General features: G+C 41.0%; 1 protein-coding gene across 1 annotated transcript in view; it reads left to right on the top strand.

Moving 5' to 3' along the window:
* PLCH1 (phospholipase C eta 1) overlaps positions 1-15,060 on the top strand; it is a 129,369-nt gene that overhangs the window by 78,131 nt on the left and 36,178 nt on the right. Inside the window, exons 7-10 of the mRNA XM_044432751.1 lie at positions 2,992-3,195; positions 5,553-5,673; positions 6,514-6,685; positions 14,079-14,186. Coding sequence (XP_044288686.1) covers positions 2,992-3,195; positions 5,553-5,673; positions 6,514-6,685; positions 14,079-14,186 — 605 coding nt within the window. The remainder of the gene's footprint in view (positions 1-2,991; positions 3,196-5,552; positions 5,674-6,513; positions 6,686-14,078; positions 14,187-15,060) is intronic.

Raw genomic sequence — 15,060 nt, 5'->3', positions numbered from 1 at the left:
CATCTTATTTGTCTCTTGAGAAACCTGTATGTGGGTCAAGAAGCAACAGTGAGAACTGGACACGGAACCACTGATTGGTTCAAAATTGAGAAAGGAGTTCAGCAAGGCTGTATAATATCGCCCTGCCTATTTAACTTATATGCAGAGCACATCATGAGAAAGGCGGGGCTAGAAGAATCACCAGTTGAAATTAATGTTGCTGGGAGAAATATCAACAACCTCAGATATGCAGATGATACCACTCTCATGGCAGAAAGTGAAGAGGAACTAAAGAGCCTCTTGATGTGGGTGAAGGAGGAGAGCACAGAAGTTGGCTTGAAACATTAAGAAAACTAAGATCATGGCATCTGGTCCTCTCACTTCCTGGCAAATAGATGGAAAAGTAATGGAGGTAGTGACAGATTTATTTTCCTGGGCTCCAAGATCACGGCAGATGGGAACTGCAGCCAAGAAATTAAAAGACACTTGCTACTGGGGAGGAAAGCTATGGCAAATCTAGACAGCATACTAAAAAGCAGAGACATCACTCTGCCAACAAAGTGCGAATGGTCAAGGCTATGGTTTTCCCAGTTGCAACGTATGGGTGTGAAAGCTGGACCATAAGGAAGGCTGAGAGCAAAAGGATTGAGGCCTTTGAATTGTGGTGCTGGAGGAGACTCCTGCAAGTCCCTTGGACCGCAAGGCGATCAAACCAGTCAGTCCTAGAGGAGATCAACCCTGACTGCTCTTTAGAAGGCCAGATACTGAAGATGAAACTCAAATACATTGGCCACCTAATGAGAAGGAAGGACTCCCTGGAGAAGAGCCTAATGCTGGGAACAATAGATGGCAAAGAAGAAGGGGACGGCAGAGAATGAGGTGGCTAGAAGGAGTCACTGAAGCAGCTGGTATGAGCTTAAGTGGACTCTGGGGGATGGTGGACAGGAAGGCCTGGAGGAATGTTGTCCATGGGGTCTTGATGGGTCGGACATGACTTCACAACTAACAACAACAAAGATGTGGAACCTTCAGGGCAAGCAATATTGCTCTTACACTCAATTGATGGACTTAGAAGGCCTGTGATGGGACATGGATATTTCTTGTCTCCAGTGGATGCATTATGCATTGCAGTCAGAGGGGGAATTCAGTGAATTCCTGTTTGTGATGGTGAAGTTTCACTTTCTGTTGATGGGTGACCTCACAAACATAGCAACTGAACACCTGGAGAGTATGGTTCTGTATGAACCATACCATTCCATTTTCCAAATTCAGTGAAAAGGCTGTCAAACCCAAATACTGAAAAGAATTCCAGTCTCTTGGGGCATCAGCCATGAGAGACTTCCAAGAGGAATGAATATGCAGACAGGGAGATACATAATCCCAGTGGATTATGTTGCACTTCTCTCCAGCCTCGAATTCAATCTCAGTTTCATTTTAGGTGAATTTGGGCATGCTTATTCTATCTCCGCATCAACCCCATATTGGAATGAGAGTGGTTAGTGACCTACAGTTATTCACCAGGATGAATGGAACAGAGGAACAGGTGGCCTTTTGACATGAGAAGCAGATGAAGACAGACAAGAATTTTGTTCATACTCACAAAACAGTCATAAGTTCAAAGTCAAATGTGAGCAGGAGAATGTTTTCTTTGAAAATGTCAGTGGCTTTTCAGACATGCACTTACATTCTAAAACTTCATAAATTTCAGAAAAAAGCAGTTTGAAATTTGCCATTTTTCTAAAAAATATGCAATATCCTACTGCAGCCTATGGGGAAAAGTTGTGCATGAATGAAAAATACTGAGATTTTGGTGAAATTTTCCTGTTCCACCATATTGAGTTTGTATGCTTTTCCGGTTTGCACAAATGAAACAATAATTGCAAGCACTCATGGAAATTGAAACAGAGGTAAGCATCAGAGTGATACTCTTAAGAATCTGGGCAATGCTAGCATCACTTGTTCACCTATCCTTAAAGATAACACAATTCGCACGAGAAAAGTGACAATTACTGAGATAGTAGAACTGGGCCAAAACAAACAGTACTTTCCTGACTTAGCTAGTAGCTACATTTTTTATGCTGACTCTAGGACAGATTGGGTCTGGACTGAGTCCCTAGAGTGGGTAGTTAAGAATGTTTAGTTTCCCCACCTCTGCCAAAGACTCAGTCCGGACTGGGGCTCCCATGCCTGCAATTTCTGTTGTAGAAAATGAAATTAATTTGCAACAGAAACTGTAGATGCAGTGGGCTGATGAAGACTGAGTCCATACTGGGAGGAGGATGAAAGAACTCCAGCCTGCACAATATGGTCCCAAGGCATGTTTACTTGGTAGGTATTCAATGTTAGTTCTACCTAGGGTAAAAAGGTAAAGGAAAAGGTTTCCCCTTGACATTAAGTCCAGTCATGCCTGACTCTAGGGGGCGGTGCTCATCTCTGTTTCCTAGCTGAGGGAGCCAGCGTTTGTCTGCAGACAGTCGCCGTGGTCATGTGGCCAGCATGACTAAACACCAAAGTGCACGGAACACTGTTACCTGCCCACTGAAGTGGTACCTTTTTATCTACTTGCATTTGCATGCTTTCGAACTGCAAGGTTGGCAGGAGCTGTGACAGAGCAACAGGAACTCACCCCGTTGTGCAGATTTGAACCAGCGACCTTTCAATCAACCAGCCCAGCAGCACAACAGTTTAAACCACCGCGCCACCTGCAGTACCTAGGGTAGAAGTACTGAAATAAATGAGACTTTTGTTAGTTACATGTAGCTCAAGACTTACGTATTTCAATGGGTCTTCTCCATGTAGGATTAACATTGGATTCTAGCCACTACAGAGTAAAAATGAAGACAAGATGTAGCTACTTGCCATTGCTTTGTAGTAATCTCTGTCTTAGCCCTTCTTATCTGCAACCTGTCTGCCACTTATTCTCAACATTGTTTTTATTAATTATGGAAAGCCTGATGTTGCGCTTTGTATTCTCCTCCACTAAAGACTTCTCTTTTTCTTATTGCTTTGTAGGCTTTACCAACTTCATGCGCAGTCCTGCGTGCGATGTGTTCAATCCACTTCACAGTGAGGTTCACCAGGATATGGATCAGCCCCTCTGCAATTACTTCATTGCATCATCTCACAACACGTACCTAACTGGAGATCAGCTTCTCTCTCAATCTAAAGTTGAGATGTACACCCGAGTCCTGCAAGATGGCTGCCGATGTCTTGAAGGTGCTTCCTTTATTTTATTTTGGGGAGAGGTATTGCTGTAGAGTTCCCATGGAGTCTCAAAACAGGGACTGATTTGTCACTTTTGAAGTCTTAGAATGCAGTCCTATAATCCTTGGGATGGCATCTCAGGAGCCCGAAGATATTGGGGACCTTTTTCACTATGGGCAGTAAGGCAGATCAGTTGGTGGAAAAAGGCCAACCACAAATGCTGTCTCACCTCCACCACAGCTGCTCCTCTGGAAATGGAGTGAGATAGAAGGGGGCATGTCAAGAACATTCCTTGACAAACTGACCAGCTCCAAAACTGCCATATTTATTTTCCCTCCCTCTACCTCCTCACCTCAACATATGCCTGGCAGAGCTTTGGAAGCAGCAATTCGTCCAATACAGGTTTTTTTTCCTTCTCTGCCATTTGTCTGTTTATTAAAAGAGAAAGATGAGCAAATTGGTCTGAAGAAATGTGGTAGGCTTAGTTTAGACTCTTATTTCAGAGCAGTATAGTTAAGTATCAGAAACTATTTTTCTCCAATATGCAATGACTTTCCATTGAATAGCCTTTAAACAGGCTTGTGTAAACACAGCTATGCTGCACATCAGACAACATTTGATATGGCATGCCACTTTTTACATAGAAAGGTTTTAATATGATGATGAGCAGCAGAATAATGACAACATTTCCAGCATGGATTTGGATGATTTGAAAAAGCAAGAAGAGAAATGGCGCCGGTCAAATATTAATAATCTGAAAATGATGCTTATTTTATCAGAATGCATTGTGACTCTTCAAGACTTGAACCAGCGCTCCTGTCTTAGCAAAAGAAAATCTATATTTTGTTAAAATGAAGCTTTGCAATTATTTAAGAAGTGACTGATTATATCTAGAATGCTGGATGTATGAAAACTGCATTTTCAAAGACAGAATAGAGGGATGTGCTGTTCACTTTAAAGCTGTGTGCAAATGGCATTTCTGTGGCCCAGTTGTGGGTGGAGAACCTGTGAGAACTATCTCACCAGATTTCTCCCTGGACAGTAGTTCTTCCACACTTTCTCAGGGTTATCACCATTAGCAACGGCACAGCACAGGTTCTTAAGTTTTCATGGCTTTCTTTGTGGGTTTTGCAGCTGCTCCAACTGTTTTGGCCACCATTTTCTATTCTCCACAATACCCCCAAAGGCCACCCCTTTTCTCTGTCTCTCTCTCCTTTACTCAGAGGCTGTTGGAAAAGGGATGCTTCCCTGTTTGCCAGAGTTTTGAACTGACTACTCGAAATTCAGCCAAAGGCCGCCAGGCACACCTTAAGGGTTAACACCTGAGTTCCTCACTCCTTCATTGAACTGAATTCATCTGTTGAATTCCTAGGAACATAATACAAGTAAATGAGAAATGTCTAAAGCAGAGATGAGAAGGGTTGAGACTAAATAATAGCAGCTAGTTTGGACTTAAAGGGCAAAACCTATTCAGGAACGTACAAGGAGTGGGTTGGCTGGATGGTAAGATATAGTATTTGGTTACAAAGAGTAATGGATTGGGTTTGGATGCCGTGCTTGCAATTCCCAGGTTGCTTAACTCAGGAATTACAGGGATGAGTGAAACACATGAGCAACAACACTCTCATCCTTTCCATTTTTAATCTATCCATGAATGTTCCATTCCTGCAATGTTTTATACCAGGGGTTCTCAAACTTTTTGAATAGGGGGCCAGTTGAAAGGTGCCAGGGATGGGCAGGGGCCACCAAGGCAGTGCAGGCAGGGGGTGCGGTCCGGGTTTGGGGGGAGCGTGTGTGTGCATGCGCAGAAAGGCAAGGGCGTGCGTGCAGAGATCCTTTTCTCTGAACGAGTCCAAAATGATCTCCCACTTGCTCGGAGAAAAGGATCTCCTGGCAAGGTGCCAGCTTGCTTGCAAGGAGATCCTTTTCTCCAAGCGAGTCCAAAACGATCTCCTTGCGAGCAAGCAAGGTGGGCCGGATCAATGGGCATGGCGGGCCAGATCCAACCCACGGGCCGTAGTTTGAGGACCCATGTTTTATACTGTATGAATCTAGAAACTGATTTTTTTATGGCTTGCATGAGCCACAGGTAACCAATTGCCTATGCTTTGTTCATGACCTAAATCTGGCAGCATTATGTACATTATGGAGAATGTGCCTTGATGCATGTAATGCGAGGTTGCCTAGCTGTTGAGCATGATTTGCACATGCCATGTTGGTGGGTGCACTAAGCACATCTCCCACACTTTTTCCAGAAGGATGGACTGAAGGAAGGAAGGAAGGAAGGAAGGAAGGAAGGAAGGAAGGAAGGAAGGGGGCATTTATTCCTAAAAGCAATAATTGGATGTATAACTTTTCTTCCTTGATAGTTGACTGCTGGGATGGTCCAGATGGGGAACCTGTTGTGCATCACGGCTATACTCTTACTTCCAAAATACTCTTTAAAGATGTTGTAGAAGTGATCAATAAAAATGCCTTTACTAAAAATGAGTAAGTAACTTTGGACAATACATTGTATTTTATAAAGTATTGTCGCCTACTAAAAATAAAAAAAATAATATGAACTTCTTTTCATTCCTATGTTTATATATTGCCAGATATCAAGTGAGTTTAATCCTTTTTAAAAATATTTTTCCTGTTAACAAATCCAGAGCAAATTTTCTCTCACAAATAGAGTCCTGTTTCTTTTCTCTGACTAGCAGAAATATTTACTATGTTTACTGTGTCCCAAGACTTGTAAAACAAGCCCATGTGTTTTTACAAGAAGTAAGTTCCCATCTATTCAGTGGGATTTACTCTTTGTGAACTTGTTTAGAATGGTACCCATGTGGAACAGTCCAGAAGTGGAGCATGTTTGTGTATTGCTGAAATCTATTCAATATGTCTTGCTTCCCCATGTGCATAGGAACACTGTTGTAAGAACTTAACAGTGAGATTAAGAGTTTAAACTGTACTGAATTTTCTCTGTTTCACTTTTCACTCCAGGGACTAAGTGGCTATAATAAATTTTTAATGGAGAGACAGATGGGTTTTCCTGTTTTTTTCATTGACCTTCCCAACAACTGCTATGGCTGCTTCCACAGAAGAACTATGAGGCAGCCATCTCTGCTTCTGATACGCTCAGGCTAAGCAAATTGATGGGCTGGGGTTTTATTTCTTTTTTTCTTTTGGGACAACAGGCTGGCATGAGTAGGAGATGTGAAAGGAGTCATAAAATGATGAAGGGACAAGCAAAACCAACACACCCATTTGCTCTCATGTTGCACAGCAATGGGTTAGATACTTACCAAGATAAATTGTTTAGACTGTGTTTTTTTCTTCTTCTTTTAGGTTTCCAATTATCCTGTCTATTGAAAATCACTGCAGTATTCAGCAGCAAAAGAAAATTGCCCAATACCTCAAGGAGATTTTCAGTGACAAGTTGGACTTGAGTTCTGTGAGCGCCACGGATTCCAACCAGCTTCCAAGTCCTCAGAGTTTGAAAGGCAAAATCCTAGTCAAGGTAAATGGCTACCAAAGTGGCATTTGGTTAATTGCCAAATTGTTATTCTTACCCTAATCCATTTCCTCTCAAATGTGCCCCCTTTGAAAGATACTTGGAAAGGAAGATCGCTCTGCAGGTGTGCTGTGATATAAAATACCTTTCCAGAACTATGATAAGAGGGCAATAGATTCTTAAAATTGGAAGGGAGTCACCTAATTAACTCCCTTAGTATTATTCATTTCTATACTGGCCCACAGCCAAAGCTTTCTGAGTGGTTTACACAATCCTTAAATGATAAAATTTTAAATATTTTATTTAAAAAGTTTTAAGCAGCTAAAAAACAGCTAAAAGCAGAGGATAAAAACGGACAATACATAGAACCGACAAAAAGACTGACTCTATGAAACACCTGGTAATTTCTCTCAAGCCTCTGGGTGGCTGAGTAACCCTTAAAAGCCTCAAGAAAGAAGGTCATCTTAACCTGGCCCCCAAAAGATGACAGATTTGGGTTCAGCCAGGCTGGAGTGGGGAAATTATTCCATACATGGGGTGCCATCACTGAGAAAGTCCTTCCCCTTGTTGCCACCCTCTGCACTAATGCCGGAATGCGAAACCTACAAAATCCCTGACAATTGGCTGTTCAGCTTCTGCTTAATGCCTTAAGAGAAGGAGAGCCCTTCTCTTTTACTGCCAAACATTAGCAAGTTTTCTCTAGCATTCTTCTGATGGTGTTGGTTCGTATGTCATGGGAAGCAGTGCTGCACTGTATCCATGGCACACAGATTTTTTCCTCAACTCACCAGTCAGATGGTCACATGGTCCCCATGGCAATGTGGTTTCTATGCTCCTCACTTCATCCTCCTGCATTTACCTCCCATTCGAGCAACCTCTGCAAGCCAAATCCCGTGTGGACCTCAGTTACCTCTTCTTGATTGGTCGACTAATCTTTTGAGGCAGTTCTTCCTCTTCCCCTTCTAAGTTTATCTGTATCTCTGTAACATTTCCTAGCCACTCCAGCTCAAAATAGGGTTTTAAAAATTAAAGTAAAATAAACATTTTGCCATGATGCCCCTCTTCTCCCTCCATACATTCACCTGCTTTCTCCTTGTTTCAAATAGTTAAACAGGGTGATGTGTACATTGCTCAGCCAATAGGAACCAAGGAAGTGATGACACGTATTGGTAGGTAGGTGTGTAGGTAGTAGAGTTTGGATGCCTAGACAGCCCTGTCTGTTGTTGCTCTTTCCACAGGATTCTATGTTGCTCCCTAACCACCAATGGTAAAATGGAGTTGCCAGGGCTAGACATCATGAGAAACTGCAGTAAAGCAAAGGAACCTTGGAACAAACCATTGAATCTCTCCACGGTTTGGGAAAACCAAATTTGCCATGCCAAAATACTGCTGCTGGAAGCTGACTTCTGAACTATGCACAAGACAAGAATCCAGCAAAAATAACATTTGCCAAATTATTGTATGCTATGCTTTTGGTGACATTGATCCAGTTGGATACTGACCAAAATCTATAGCAATATCATTCAATCAGAAAAAAAGTGACTCAATTCTTGTGTCACAGAGGCAACAGTTTCACATAAGATGAATTGGCTACAATTTTGTTCCTGAATGTACATGCATCTAGTTCACTATGAATGTGCTTAGTATGAAACCACAATTGGTAGTGGCATCCCATGGCACATACTTATGTTCAAGTAGGTGATTAAGCATTGGTTGCATATGCTGGGCCACTTAAGAGTCGTGTTCATCTGCCAGAAGAGCAAGGCACAAAGGCACCCTGCCCTCTTACAGAAGCAGAGCTAGCAAAGTGGATGCCCCTTCTGAAGAAGAGAAATTTTCCGGTTTCTAGCTTTGTCTTTCATGTAGCAGAGTCTCTTTGCAGCTGCTGAGATCTGTCCCGGGAACAGAACCAGCTTTTGTTTTTCCTCTTATGTCTCCTTACAAAAGGCCAATTTGTCATTTGAGTTCTTTAACCTCCCAGCTGTATCCCACCCAGAGCTGGTAACATTTTACTTTATTTATTTATTGAAAATAATAGTTAGATTTATTAGATGCCAACTTTTGCACATAGTGACTTATGGAACAGAATTACTCCCTCTGCCACTCAAATTTGATCTTTAAATAAAAAAGAAAAACAATTCCCCATAATCATATAACCCAATCACTAAAGGAAAAAATAAACTCTGAACCATCAAAGCAGAAGCTTACGCTGTAATGTAAGAATGAAAGTAGAAGTTACACAGAGCATGATCAGATGTTAAAAGAGTGTGGCTACTCTTATTTTTAATAGTCTCAAGACATCCCCTTCCGGGGTGTGACATGGGCTTGACCTGGTACTTTTTAATTCCTTCTGATTCTGTTAGGAAGTATTCTTGCAAGAAAGATCAGATAATCCCAACTGAAGCAAGGAGATCATCCTCTGGAGAGCAGCACTGTTCCTATTCATATTTGGTTCTAATCTAACTCGAGCACATTTCATATCATGCACATGTAATTTCCTGATTGTCAATCTCGGTCAGTTCTTTTATTATTAACTTGCTCCAAATATCATATTTGATCTGCTCCGATAAGAAAGATTTTGTCATTCTGAGTAATATTATTGATTCAGAAGTCAATGCTGTACACCACTATTAAATGTGAGCAATAACACTTTTCAAGGGGGAGAAACTTGCTGAAGCAGAGCAGACAAATATAAAGGTAAATGCTAGATAGATACAATGGCTTGTAGGTACTTTGTACATCCATCTTGTGTCTGTGCTTCCCCATGGCTATGCCTTTCTGTGGAGCTTGCAACAAATCTTAGAATACAATACAAATACTATTTCTTATTTAAATATTTATTTAACTTGTATGCCACTCCAGTAGCCAAAAACCACAGCAGCAAATTAAATGAATCAATTTCACAGTATGGGCAGATCATACAATTGTCAACATTCCAGAATATCAAAAATGTTGAAAAGTCTAATAGTGCACCCTGGGCATGTCTACTCAGAAGTAAGTTCATAGGACTTACTCAGAGGAGAGGAGGTATAAGACTGTGGCCCCAGAAAGCCTCTAAAAGCTCTTAAAAGTCTAGAAAAATAAATTGGTATTCTCGTGTCACTTAAAGGATACCAAAAAAAAAAAAGGCACCAGGAAGGTCCACCTGGCATTTAGCAACCAGCGTGCCAGCATCAAAAAGTCTAGCAGTCACCATTCGAATCTCGCTAGAGAACAGTGCTTGGATTGGCATCTTCAGTCATGACTTCAGGGTCCACTTAAGTATATTTGGGAGAAGGTGATCCTTCTGGTAACCTGGCCCCAAGCCATATAATTCTTTTGTTTAAAGGCTAAAACTGGCATTTCAGCTTGGGTTCAGGAATAGACTATGGCCTCATACAGTATGATTGAAACATTTAGTCTCTGGGATGAGTGCTTGCATCTGCACCTGGTATTATGGAACCTTCAGTAACCCCATGCAGAGGTTACTGCAGTGAAAGAAACTGCTAGTTACCCAAGTGCCTGCTCTGAGCATCCAGTTAAACCTAGCATAGTTAATCATGCAGGACACACAAGAGGAGTATTACCTACTTCTGGCTCACTTTTAAGGTGTGAACGTATTCTTCTAATTTTTAATTCAGAGCAAGTGTCGATCCACTGTCAGAAATGCAGGAGACAGTGAAATAGAGAATGTGTGTGGATATAGGAAACCAGAGTTCACATCATCTGGGAAGCTAGCTGGCTGGTAACTTTGGACAAACCACTTAGTATGACCTACTTCAAAAGGTTGTTGTGTCACAAAATGCCCCTGTGAACTCTTTGGAGGAATGGGCAGCTGCAAAGTTAGCATTTGGAGCTGATGGGCAAAGTGATTGCTATGGCAGCACAATCCCCTATAGTAAAATAAGGATCAGTCTGCAATGGGCCGTATGCTCGTTGCAAGCTTCAACGAGCCTCTTTCTTCTTTGCTCATGTGAGCTGTCAAAAGGGACCACTTGTTCTTGTCCCTTCGGGTCCCCACTGCAACAGTGTGAGCTTTGACCGTCTCATATTACAGAGCAGAACAGCCTGGCAAAGGTGGCGTGAAACAGTCACAGATCCTTTTACACAAAGAAGCACTGACAAAAGGCACTGCTCAGTCAAGAGCATTTGAAAACCTGGCAGGGGGTGAGGGAAAGATAGACTCTGAAGAGCCCAGCTCTCCATGAGCTTTCTCTGTCAAAGAATTCATCTTCCTGAAGGTTTTGTTATTTCTGTTATAGAGGCTGTCAAGTCCTGGTGTTAAGAAAAGACCCTGCCAGGCTGTCCTTGAGAAATATGAGGACCCTGAAATTTTAAGCCACAGCTGCATAATATTGTTATCCTCAGATGTCCTTAGTACCTGTACTTTATAGACCTGTATCAGCCTCAGAGTTCATAGTGATTATCATTCATTCATTATCAAATTACAGAAATCTCAAGTACAAAGGGCTGGCAGAAATGTGATGCTTAACCATAATGAGTGGGTTCTCACATCATACTTGCAAATAAGCTATGGTAGCTGGGTTGTTCATTGAACAACCCATGGTCTGCCTGACAGATGATCAGGCTCAATTTGGGTTGTTCTCCCCAGCTTTCCCCCTCTGTTTTCTAGCTGTACATATCTCAGTGTTCTTTGTGGGAGAACCATCTTGTAGCTTTCATTTGCCTAGGGGCTGAAGCACTGCTAAATGCGGAAAAAGCAGAGAAAGTAGGTATTTCAGATAGGAATGACAGCAATATTGCTCCCCTGGTAATGTAATCCTTTCAATTTTAATTGTTGGTCTGACAGTTCTCAGTATGAACCTGCAGTAACTGCTCTGAAAGGGAATTACTATTTTGCCTATCTGGAGTAGCTACAGACTCTGGGAAGTGTTGAAAAAATGGAGGGCACTGAATTACTGTCAGTTTAACAATTAAAATTGAAAGGAATGCGTTTCTGAGGAGGTGCTAATGGCCTCACCCCTTCTTGGTGTGCCTTCTTTTGCTGAATAAAATAACAATATAACTTTACGGCATTTTTGCTGTTCTGATTTTATTTTAAATTGAAAGAGAGAAGTAGAATGAGTGATGGCTCATCCAAAGTGCCATCAGTGGAAGAGCAGTCATTGGCAAGGTCTCCAAACCAGCAGCAGGAGTTTTGCTGCTCTTGCCAAGTAGCTCCGTAGCCATTCCTAACAACACACAGCTGACAGGTTCAGCTGACACAACCAATTCATCATTGGTCAAACAACCAATAGAACAAGCCATTCGTTCTCTGGGTGGCTTTTTGTGAAAAACAAGTCACCCAACAGATAGCTTGTTGGGGTGGGACAGCATGACGACCCCCCACAACTAGTTACTACTAATAGGTTGTAGTGCTATTAAAAACCAGGTTATTCTGCTACTCCAACCAAGGTTTCAATCCCAACAATAGTTAAGCTAGCCTGTGTAGACTTTGTATACATAAAGATGGACAGATCTTCTTCTTCCAGAGGTAAGGAAGAGGTAGAGAAATTGCATCGAGGCTGGGAAGCAAAACTCACTTTCTGAATGCTGCTGGACTCAGGAGGATGCGATAATTTGTAGCAACCCTTCTCAGTTCGTCATTAACTAAGCTGATTGGCAACAGCAGGATTTCAGTCCGGATTATTTCCTAGCCTTAATCTGAAGATGGCAGGGCCTGAAGCAGGGACCTCCTGTGTGCACAAAATATGTTCCGTACCACCAAGCTGTGTCTCTGTTTCTGAGGAAATAGGCGTTTGGTTGTACCATGTGTCTGCATAGTTGGTGAAACCACAATTAAACCAAAGCATTTCATTTGTTTTACATTCTCATTTGCGGCCTGTTCTTAGCAATGGTCTAGGTATTCTGATGTAATGCTTAAGAATGATTAATGAAAACAAACTATGGCTAAGCATTATGTCTGTAGTAAAGCCAGATGTAGTGAAGTTAAGCTCTTTCAGCCTTGGTCAAAGGAAATGAGAGAATATAGGCAATGAAGACATGCAAAATGCAACTATGGGACCATTCTATTTGTCATCATTATGAGCTAATAAAAATCTGGTACTAAAATACTCCCAAAGCACATACGTTATTATATAAAGTGATCTCACACAACTCTAGTTGGAACCTGCGTCTTCCTCCACAGTTGAGTTTGCAGGCCTGTTCCAACCCATTAGTGTCTAAAAGATTTAGGATACTCATTTACAAAAATGTCATCAATCCTTAAAGTACATCTATCAAAATCAAGAACACAGGCAAATCTGCTAATTTTGTGCTTTGAAGAAAACCGTCGTGTTCAGGTAATGCATATGCCACATTAACTGTGCAGCCCAACCCCAAATTCAAAACTATTAGGAAGTTAGGTTTTACAAGGGAGCTTCATACTGGAAACATAATAATTTCCTGGACTTCCATCAGATTGGAAAGATACATCCAGAGGCATTCTGCAGCACATACTGCAAGATGCAGCTTTTTGTATGAGTTTATTTGAATGTAACAGTAGGTAGCTTGCATAATAATGGGACAGGAATTTTAAAACTGGGAGGGGCTGTAAACATTTTCGAAGATTATTTGGCAACATGTTTCAATAAATTAGGGTACCAAATGGGTAATAATAACATTTAAGAACCATAAATAATTTTGTAAAAGAAAGAATAAACTAACAAAATGAAATGATTTACATGTTTAGAACTGTTGCAGCTTTCTAGGATTGTCCGAAGTCAGAGGAAAGTAAAAGGAAATGTATTTTTGTATGAGAAAGTATGCTCCACATACTTGCTCCTGAGTGTGAAAACCTGTTTTCCCATGGAAAACTTCAGATGGAAGGCTGCAATTCTAGGCCTTTCACTCCATCTTTGATTCTATAGGGGAAGTTTTAATAGGCAGTGAAGTCAATTGTGCAATGTGGTAATTATTGTTCAAGTCCTGGAAAGAGTTGCACCACACATCTCAGACTGTGCAGCTTGCTCTAAGATGAAGAACAACTGGTTAGAAAGCAGCATGTCTGAGAAAGATCAAAAATCATGAATTTAAGGCTGAATTATCAGTCACCTGCAGGGCCAGCCTTAACATTACATAGGGTGAGATGGCCACTGAGACAGCTGTATTTTTGGGTACCATCAAGAGCAGCAAGTAGATATTTAATTTATCTTTATTGGATTTTTGCTCCCAGGGAGCAAAATAATAGAAGACTGTAAACTTCAGTTATTTAAAAATGTTGGAATGAAAATAGGAAACAAATGCCTATGACTTGATTCATCAGTTAAAAGTATTTTTTACAATCAGAATGCTATTTTATCTGATAGAATCATAGTATCACTTTGGCTGCCTACAATTTATTTATTGGAAGGGAATATTCTTTGCAGTTTCTAATTTCAAACTGAAATCATTACAACAATATTTCTATGGCCATTTCCAGGGTAAAAAGCTTCCTTATAGCCTTGGTGCAGATGCTGAAGAAGGGGAAGTATCTGACGAAGACAGTGCAGATGAAATCGAAGATGACTGCAAGTTAAAGCTGTCTTATGTAAGTGTGCATAATTATTTCCCAGTATCTTCTTTTCCAACCGTGGCATAAACCTGCCTTTCTCGCACAGCTTAAATTGAGATGATAGTACATGCTAACATATTAGGGTTCATAGCTCAGTTTAAAACCATAAGATAATGACCCTTTAACTACTTTATCCTATGATGGCATATGGTTTTCAGGGATAAGATAACTGGTGTAGTATTCTTATGCATATAAGACATTTACTTACTGATTTGGATGTTTATAAATGCATTTCATTGCATTTATTATATTTCATCCCTCCCAATAAAACAAGCTCTCTGGGTGGTTTACAAAGATTCAAACAGTGGAAACAGATGATAAACCATATACGTTATACATGGTCCTAGAAAGACAGAAAGAATGATGCAAGGTCATTCCCTAAGGTATTCATAGAAATACCATACAAACAACAGCATTGGCTCTGGAGTTCTGATGGAGACATTGGGGAACAGTGGTCCTCAAACTGATTGTTCCATCCTGCTGCATCTTCCCGTACTTCCTGGAATTCTGGGGACCCTCCAGGTAGCACAGGAGACTGCAGGAGGGGCAATGAGGAAATGGAAGAATCACCTCCCTTCTCTTTCCACTAGAAACCTCTGCTGGATCTCACTTCCCTCTGTGAACAGGATGACGACTATGCATACAAACCAATGATAACAACAGGCTGTTATAATAATAATATTATTAATAATAATAATAATAATAATAATAATAATGGATTTGCTTGATTCTTTTCCACCATGTTCTTTATCTTTTACTTCCGCTGTCTGCAGGTTGACACAGTCTTCCCCACTCCTCTATTTTTGTCTTTTCAGATTTTGTTGTTTCCACTGTTCCTTTGTGTTGATAA

The sequence above is a fragment of the Varanus komodoensis genome, unplaced genomic scaffold (genome assembly GCF_004798865.1).
Source record: "Varanus komodoensis strain SLA01 unplaced genomic scaffold, ASM479886v1 scaffold25, whole genome shotgun sequence".
NCBI classification, from domain to species: Eukaryota; Metazoa; Chordata; class Lepidosauria; order Squamata; family Varanidae; genus Varanus; species Varanus komodoensis.
Note: the sequence above shows the minus strand (reverse complement) of the source record. Positions and strands in the feature narration are given on the sequence as shown.